A 10134-nucleotide genomic window follows, 5' to 3' on the forward strand; every position below is an offset into this window, starting at 1 on the left:
AGCTTTTGAACATCAATAGGTTTACTGGAGTTGATGATTTTGACACATGTCCTCACATTAGCGTGTCAACACCCTTTTCATAGGTAAGTTGAGAAGAACTATGACAATTATGTTGGGTAAAATCACTGAAATTGCAATATTGTTTTAAATATATTTTTTACAGCATCGGGGGTTTACCATTTTGTACGGAGTTGAAAGAACCATAACATACTTGTAGAATTACACTAAATGATATTCAAAATATAAAAGAACCATTTTATTGAATTCTTAAACACATCAAACTAAGCAGAATATTTACTAACAAACTTAATAATAATAAAGCAGCTGATGTATTAATTACTTATACATTTAACTATCCAACACTTTTCCCCTCTTTCTTTTTACACGGATTCAACAGCTCCCATTCTTTGTCTCATCTGGTCCGCATGTTTCCTTTTTATAACACCTCCACAAAGTACATCATATGAGTACAGTCCATTTTTATTTTTCACCATTCCAGCTGACCAACCATTCCCATGTTCATTCTTAATCCACACATCTTCTCCTTCTTCAAAAGTTCGAACTTTTTTGTTGTCCCTCCCTTGTTCTTTCCAAAGCTTCATCTCCATCTTTTTCCTAAGATTAGGTTTCATATTGTCAAAAATTGTTGGTAGTCTACGACCGAGAAACAATTCTGCCGGAGCCCTACCAGTTGTTTTCTGAGGCGAGTTTCTGTAGCTAAAAAGAACATTTTGAAGAGCTAGCATTCCATCTCCAACATCCTGCTTTGTTGTGTAGAACCGTCTTTTCAAAGTACGAATTAGTCTTTCCACAAGTCCATTACTTTTAGGATGGTAAGGAGTTGTTTTTATGTGGTTGATAGAATTTTTCTCAAAAAATGTTTCCATTTCCTTTTATACAAATTGAGGTCCATTGTCTGTCACAATTTCACTTGGTATTCCATATCGACTAAACCAAGATCTCAATCGTTGAATGATTGTTGAAGAGTTTGTTGTCTTGAGACAGTCCACTTCTGCCCACTTTGACAAAGCATCAATACCTACCAACCACATAGATCCGTTAACTGGCCCTGCCAGATCAATGTGTACCCTTTCGCAAACTCTATCAGGTACATTCCAAGGATGTAATGGTACTTCTTCCACATTATCTCGATTCTCTTGACAAGATGTGCACCTCTTGATATAAACTTCGATATCTTTATCCATGTTGGGCCACCATACATAGTGTCGTGCTACAGACCTCATTGATACAATACCAGGATGTCCTGTGTGCAATATCTTCAGAACATCAGAACATCTCATGCATTCTGGAACTACAATTCTTCCAAACCACAATAATATGTCATCTTCAACACTCAATTCATCTTTCCTCTGTTTGTATGACTTCAACATTTCAGGAACAACAGGGGGCCATGTATTTCTCAATACAAAGTTTTTTGCCATTTTAATTGCTTTATCTGTAAATGAATTTTGTTTCAAGAGGTCATAAGACATGATAGAGTCAACCTTATCAACATTCAAAAAACCAATGTGAGCCTCCTCAGGTTGATCTTCTTCAATCGGAAGTCTTGATAGAACATCAGCACACACATTATCTTCTCCTTTTCTGTACTCTATGTCATAGTTGTATTGATTCAACTGGAGAGCCCACCTCACTAAACGGCTATTTACAACTTTTGGGAGATCTCGCATATTTCCAAATATCCGTTGTAGAGGTTTGTGGTCGGTTACTAAAGTAAACTTCCGACCATATACATATTGATGAAATTTCGTGAGTCCAAACATAATAGCTAGCGCTTCTCTGTCGACATTTGAATATTGTTTTTCAGCGGGCAATAGTGTACGACTGGCAAAAGCAATTGGTCTTTCTAGTCCATCTTCATATCTGTGCATTAGTACACTTCCCAATCCATTTTCTGATGCATCACAGACCATTACCAATGGTCTCATTTCTTCGTATGGCACTACTGTGTCTTTACTTGATAGAATTTCTTTTATTCTTTTAAATGTCCCCTCTTCTTGTTCGGACCATTTCCATTGTGATTTAGTCCCAGTCAGCTTATGGAGATCACTGCAAATGGCATGAAGTCCCGGAATAAATCGTTCATAGTAGTTAATAGAACCTAAAAATGATCGGAGTTCCTTGGCATTAGTAGGTGACCGTGCTTCTCGAATGGCTTTTATTTTTTCTTCAGTAGGATGTATTCCATTCCGGTCGATTTTATGTCCCAAGTAAGTCACTGACTCTTCAAAAAATTTGCATTTACTAGACTTTGCTTTTATACCAGCTTCTTTCATTCGTTTCAAAACCTCTCTCAAATTTCGTAAATGCTCGTTCTTATTCCTTCCAGTTATTATAATATCGTCCAGAAGAACTCCAACCTGTGGTATCCCAGCTAAGAGTCTTTCCATATATCTTTGGAAAATACCTGGACTAGATGATATCCCAAAAGGTAAACGTTTGTATTTATAGTAACCACTATGCGTTGCTATTACTAAATACTTTCGGTGTTCTTCTGCAACCTCCATTTGTAGGTATGCATCTCGTAGGTCTATCTTGGAAAACTCTTGTCCGCCTGCAACTTTATTTGTTAGTTTCTCAAATGTCGGAATAATTGCATTTTCTGGGACCAAATTTTGATTCAAAGTGTGGAAATCTCCACAAATTCTTATTGAACCATCATTCTTCTCTACATTAACTGTTGGGGTAGCCCAGGGAATAGGTGTAGCAGCAGGATCTACCTCTTCAATGATATCCTCATTTACAAGTCTTGTAAGTTCATTCTCAATTCGTTTTTTCAAGGGAAACGGAACCCTGCGCGCTGAAAAATGTTGAGGGTTTGCATCTTCTCGAACGTGAATTCGTGCTTTATAACCCTTGATTTTCCCATGCCCTTCAGAGAACACATCTTCAAATTCTTTTAGTACTTCCTTAACCCTCACATCATCCATCTTATATTGATTATGATTCTGCTTACATGTTACTTTACTAATAGTAACATCAGGAGGGAGGTTCATATTAAAGGCTAATATCCATGGTAAACCAAACAGCGGTTTCTCATTTCCATTTACTACTGCTACTTTTAATCTACGTGTCTCATCACCTACTGAAACATTGACATAACATTCACCAAGTATATCCAAAATATTGTTTCCATATGCCACGTATTTTGAATTAGTCTTATCAAGTCTTGGTGAACCAATTTTCTCCCAAAGAGGCTTACCTATCATTGAGGCCCAAGCTCCAGAGTCAAATTCCATGTTTGTAGCTACCTTATTTAACTTTAAATGAATACGTGCTTTACAAATATGTCTTCTTTCCTTTTTAACATCGTTTATCCTCATGTCATATGAGTCCGAATCAGATTCTTCATCTTCTGACTTTTTATGCAAATTATTCACTCATTTTTGTCGACATACCTTTGCAAAATGTCCTATTTTTTTACAATTCAAACACTTTTGTTGATAGGCTGGACATTTACCAAATTCATTCTTTGTTCCACATCTACTACATGGATGATTTGTCTTTTCATTGTATTTCACTTCTCTTTTAAACTCCTTATTGTTTCTTCTTACTTGTGATACTTCCAACTCTTTATCATTATTCTTGAATATCTCATGACGAGCTCTTTCCATTGAAGTGGCCAGTTCAAAAACATCTTCAGATGTTAACTTGTCACCATTTTCTTTTACCCCATCAGGCCATCGTTGTCTAATTTCTACTTCAAACTCTGGAAAATTTATACCTCCAGCAAATCTATCTCTTATTCTTTCATCAAACTTGTTCTCATACTTACAAAAATCTGCTAAATTTTTCAAACGTATTACAAATTCTGAAAGACTTTCACTATTTTCTCTGATACTTTTTTCAAATTCCATTCTAGCTGAAAATATAGTTTTACTAGCTTTGTATACTGACCTGAAACCAGTAACTAGTTCTGCCCACGTAGCCTGATGTACTTTTAAAGGCAGCAGAAAGTTTGGAACTTTTCTTAATGGTGCCGGACCCACATAGGCAAGCAAAAGATCCCTTCGAGCATCCTCTGATCTCTGAGAATCTTCTCCCAATCCTTTTACCTTGCATAACAATAGAAAATGTGCTTCATAACCATCCCACCTACTAGACTCATCATAGCTTTGACATTTGAACTTCTCTATCTTTGATTGTAATGTGTCTTCTTTAGTTTCATACTTATCTTCTTCATTGAATTAACTATTTCTTCTTTTGGTTCGTTTACTCATCGTCGCCAATGTAGAATTACACTAATTTTTTTTTTTTTTTTTTTTTTTTTTACAAGTATTTATTTACAATCTATTCTATACTAGAATAATAAGTAAATTTTATAACCATTTTAACATGGGTTAGTTACACTCCATCAAGTCCCCTAACATACAAAAAATTTTTAAAAGTTTAACTAAAAACGATTTGGAAGGTCTATTGGATTAACTCTTTTGAGCCTATATGTAGCTTCACTATTGTCGAGGAGGTTGACTGCCAGGAAATTTGGATGGGTTTCTAATTTTCTTTGGTATTTTTCACTTCGTTTCTTTATTTCTTCTTTAACATAGGGTAATTTTGTATCTTGATGAATTACTTTATTTGTGACAAACCAAGGTGCTTGTAAAATTTTTCTCAATGTTTTCGATTGAAACCTTTGAACTATTTCTATGTTTGAGTTGGAAGTGGTTCCCCAGAGTTGGATACCGTAGGTCCAAATAGGTTTCAATATAATTTTGTATAAAAGTAATTTATTTTCAACAGATAATTTTGAATTTCGACCAATGAGCCAATTTAGTTTGTTTGTTTTTAAATTTAAATGAAGTCGTTTGTTCCAAATGTGTGAATGCCATGTAAGCTGTCTGTCAAGATGCATACCAAGGTACTTAACTTCGTTGGATTGTGGAAGCATGACATTATTCAATGTTACTGGGGGACAAGTTCTTGTAGACATAGTAAATGTAACTTGAACGGATTTTGTTTCATTTACTTTAATTTTCCAATTCTGTAGCCACTGAGACAAATCGTCTAATGCAGCCTGAAGGTTTGATGATGCCAGAATAGGATCCTGATTTGATGATAAAAAAGCAGTGTTGTCTGCAAATGTTGCAACCGTAATACCCTGAGTACTTGGAAGGTCATAAGTGAACAAAATATACAAAATAGGTCCAAGAACACTGCCTTGTGGTACACCTGATTCAATTTCATGCACATCTGTAACTATATCTTGATATTTAATTTGAAAAAAGCGTTTGGACAAATACGATTTCAACACTCCATAGTATGTATGGGGCAGCAAAGTTTTAATTTTGAACAATAATCCTGTGTGCCAGACTTTATCAAACGCCTGGGCTACGTCCAAAAAAGCAGATGAACAAAAACGTTTATTTTCAAGATCTTCCTTGATTACATTCACTATTCTATGCACTTGCTCAATGGTGGAATGCCTTCGGCGGAATCCAAACTGATGGGAAGGCAACAATTCTTTTTCATCAATTATAATTTGGAGTCTTTTTAAGAAAAGTTTTTCAAAAACTTTAGAAACCACAGGAAGAAGAGATATAGGCCGATAAGAGGATGCTTGATTTAAAGGTTTACCAGGTTTCGGAATAACAACAATTTGTGAAACCTTCCACTGTATTGGGAAGTATTCAAGGCGTAAAACTGCATTGAAAAGTACTGTAAGGAAAACTATTCCTTTTCTAGGAAGCTCTTTCAACACTTTACCTGTTATCAGATCATAACCGGGGGCTTTTTTGCCGTTAAAATCGTCTTTTATCACTTTAGCTACTTCAGATGGTGTGAACAATTTTATTGGTAAATCAAGTTGATTTGGAGAATCGAGGAATTCCAAAATTTCTTGCTCAACATTTGAATTAATATTATATGGCTTGAACACTTCCTTGAAGTATGAAGCAAATACATCTGCTTTCTCGATGTTGTTTTTGGCCCAAGAACCGTCTTCTTTTAGAATAGGTGGAATGCAAATTTGTGGACGTTTTAAGTTTTTTGTAACTTTCCAAAGGGAGTAGTCACTAGCTTCAGATGGAGAAAGGTTTGATGTGAAATCTTGAAATCTGTCATTGTTTAATTTAAACAGTAACCTTTTTAGTTGTTGAGTGGCCCTGTTTAGATTTCTTTTACCCGTCTGGTCTCTAGAGTTTTGCCATATTCTACGGAGTCGGCGTTTTTCGGCAATTTTCCTATTAATTTCAATTGGATAGTGTATTCCTGATTTTAAATTATGTTTATTCTGGTCTGGAGTTGCTCTCCAAGCGGAGTCTTGAACTGTTTTGTTGAAATGTTCAACAGCAAGATTCAAATCTTCTTCGCTCTTCAAACACACAGAAATCTTTAAATTTTGATCCACTAATTCACGAAAATAATTCCAATCTGTATTTTTGTTGCATAAATGTGGTGGAATAGGTTTGAATATAACATTTGAAGCGATCGTTAAAATTACAGGTGAGTGGTCTGAGGAAAGGTCCAGAGATTGCTCGATTGTCACAAAATCTCGGGATACACCTTTTGTAACAAAAAAATCAAGAAGGTCTGGTATTTTTTGACGATCAGAGGGCCAATATGTCGGTTCGCCTGTCAATAGAGTATCAAGGTTCCGTTCTTGGATTGACTGCAATAGTTGTCGACCCCTAGGAGTTGCCAGACGGGAGCCCCATGTAGGATGTTTGGCATTGTAGTCTCCTCCTGACAAAAATTTACAGCCTAAAGTGCAGAAGAAATCATTAAACTGTTGGCGTGTAATGTTGTGTCTAGGTGGGCAGTAAATAGAACTTATAGTAAGTGGGCCTGTCTCAAACTCCACTACAACAGATAAACTTTGGATGAAATCGAACTGATATTTTGGCAATTCATGGTGCTTGATAAGACTTTTAATCAAGATAGCACAACCTCCATGAGCTCTATTGCTAGGATGGTTAGTGTTGTATAGACTGAAATTTGGAATTTTACAAAAGTTTAAATCAGTAAAGTGAGTTTCAGAAATAAGAATAACGTCCAACTTATGTTTGGCAATGAACAGTTTTAATTCTTGGCATCGCTGTGCCAAGCCGTTAGCATTCCACACTACATTACATTACACTAAATGATATTCAAAATATAAAAGAACCATTTTATTGAATTCTTAAACACATCAAACTAAGCAGAATATTTACTAACAAACTTAATAATAATAAATCAGCTGATGTATTAATTACTTATACATTTAACTATCAAACAATACTAAATTAAGATTATACTCGAACAGTTTTTGTGAAAATTCTATTTTCTGTTATTTTATGGGTTGTGGTAAAATAACCATAAAAAATTAAAATATAAAAAAAAATCCAAAATGCCTGGAGATAACATGGATTAGTGACATCAAATTTCATCGAAATAACACAACAGGAGTAGTCTGTAGCTCTGTACATGTACGGAGTTAAAAAAAAATGCTACACAAGCGGACCCCGAATTATAATAGAGCTACAGTAATTAGGTAGTATTTACCAATAATTAATATTTACTATTCTTGACACTGGTCAAATATGTACTGGTACTTTGTACTTTGTGAATAAGGATATCGGAATTTGATTATTACTATCTTGGGGTAAGGGAAGGCCCGGGATTTCCATGTGATACATGATGCGCTATAGAGAGAAAATTGCGCCCCTCTCCACCTACCTTTAGGGGGAATTGTTCTCTTACTTGCACCCCAGCAAAACTAAAACGTCTTACGCCCCCAGGTGCCTATAGGATATTACATGTAGATAAGGTGTTATCTGTCAACACAATGTTACTCAGAAGGTAAATATTTTTATTGTTAACAAATATGAGATTTTAGTGGTAAATGATAGTTGAAAAATAACAACACTGTTGGCTACAGACCGAATGAAAGAGTAAATGTTTCCCCCGAGAAGCTGATTATTGTAGTCCGACAAAGTTTCAAACTTTTACCATTGTTCCATTGGTCACTTGGATGAGAATTATAAAGAAATTAAATGTACTGTTTGAAACAGCATTGTTTCAGCAAAGTTGGCTATTGTTTTGGGAGGCTATTATAATGTGTCTTTATGTTTCAATATATATTCAAAGCATTTACAGAGTGGTTAGTTACCAAATTTACCTTTTGATGAGGAGTTTTGAGCATACAGTTAGCAACAATTGAGGATTAATTATATTTTGTGATGAAAAGACTTACACTTGACTTAATTATAAAACTGAAATTCAATACAACATTTTTTTATTAACTAGTGTACCTGTTGCTCGAGTTCGAGCAATTGCTAAGTATTACAGGCGTTATTTTAAAACGAATAACAGTAATAATTTCTGATGACTTTAAAAGATTTGACTAAAAGATTATGGATATACTCAAAATGTACATAACAGATCGATATAATCAACATTTGTTGTAAATATCTTATCATTTTTCAAAAGCTGATCTTGTTTAATAGTGTTTTCTGCAACTAGCGCATTAGGTTGTCCATAATAACGATTATAAATTGAAAAGAAAAACAATATTTCTATTTCTTCTCCTTGGTGGTGTTCTATGTCTTTCCTATGTTTCCATAGTTTGCAAATCGGCTCTTTCAATGATTTCTAAGAAATGTAGCACAGTGTTAATTCAGTTTTCTTTTTAGTGTATTAAACCATCCAGGCTCTCTCGCTTTTTTCCATTGTAATATTTACACCAACCCAAATTCAAATAGTAAATATTTCATTTCAACCTTGTCAGTAAATGTTTGTAGCAAACTGTTGAATTAGCAAACTTATGACTGTTTACATGTTCTTCTTCTCACTTTTAATTTCTGACAACAGCTGGAGTTTCATAACAATGTTTGTTTCCCATGTTTATCTTTTGGAGAAACTCGAAACTTCAAAGAGCCTCACTTTCTAATTATTTCCCTAAAAATAAAGTTTCCTGCACAACTTCACGTTACGCTCTTTCCAATGATACCAAAAACATGTCAATCGGTTCAGTAGTTTTGGAGGAGTAATTGTCACAAAAAACCTGCTTGCGTATTAAATAAGTACTAGTGTACATGTTGCTCGAAATCGAGCAATTGCAAAGAAGTACAGGAGTTATTTATAAACAAATAACTTGTTTAAAAACTAATAACAGTCATAATTTCTGATGATTTTAAAAGAGTCAACTATAAGATTATTAACTAAAGGAAATACTCACTATTTACATGACAGTTATATTCCAGTTTAAAGGGTTAATTCTTAACAATCAATCTGCCCATGTACGGGAAAAGGTAAGCTTACATTAAGTCAACGTAAAAAGGCTGTCAGCTTTTATAAAGTACCGTACCTAAGTTGTTTAGCCAATATGTAGATAATAAGGTGAAGGCTACTTTAAACTCTACAGGATAAAAACTGGCAGAACTCTGAAATGGTGTTATTTATCATAGGCTTATTCATATGCCAAATCCTTAGAATAAAAATGCAATAACTAAAAACCGATATCATTCAACACAAACCAACATCCAAAACTAAACACATTTTTAATACAACATAGATAATTTACACATTGACTGTTTTACATATGTTCTTCTTCTCACTATTAGTTTTTGCTTCTCAACGGGAATAATCTGTTTCATAATCATTGAAATAGATTTATAATAAATAATCTATCATAAAGTTTAAGATGAAATAAACCTACCACATAGTTGTTTTACATGGTGGAAGGAAAATACGTTTTTTTGGATCAGCTGTCGGAATTTGTGAAATAGAAATTTGACAGTTCTGGTTGTTTACAATAAAATGTCAAAGCAAATGTAAACATTGTGAATTTTCTCATGCTTCCATGGAAACAAATTATTTAATATTTAATTTCTGACAACAGCTGGAGTTCCAAAACAATGTTTGTTTCCCATGTTAATCTTATGGAGGAATACGAAACTTTAAAGGGCCCTAGGGCCTCACTCTCTAATTATTTACCTAAAAAGAAAGTTTCCTGCACAACTTCACGTTACGCTCTTTCCAATGACACCAAAAACATGTCAATCGGTTCAATAGTTTCGGAGGAGTAATTGTCACAAAAATCATGCTTGCGTATTAAATAAGTATAGATATAGATAAAGATAGATTGTTACTTTAATCAAAGACTATCTTAGCAACCTCAGTAATGCACTCATTATT

At 34.4% G+C, this 10134-nt stretch overlaps 1 protein-coding gene across 1 annotated transcript; it reads right to left on the reverse strand.

The window, feature by feature from the left end:
- Positions 1–893: 893 nt before the first annotated feature.
- LOC128989305 (uncharacterized protein K02A2.6-like) lies at positions 894–1691 on the reverse strand. Its single transcript, XM_054411184.1, has one exon. The coding sequence runs from the start codon at positions 1689–1691 to the stop codon at positions 894–896; it is 798 nt and encodes a 265-aa protein (XP_054267159.1).
- Positions 1692–10134: the final 8443 nt, after the last annotated feature.

Source organism: Macrosteles quadrilineatus, unplaced genomic scaffold (assembly GCF_028750875.1).
Source record: "Macrosteles quadrilineatus isolate MER2022 unplaced genomic scaffold, UCM_ALF_1.0 Scaffold_3__2_contigs__length_128488019, whole genome shotgun sequence".
Lineage (NCBI taxonomy): Eukaryota > Metazoa > Arthropoda > Insecta > Hemiptera > Cicadellidae > Macrosteles > Macrosteles quadrilineatus.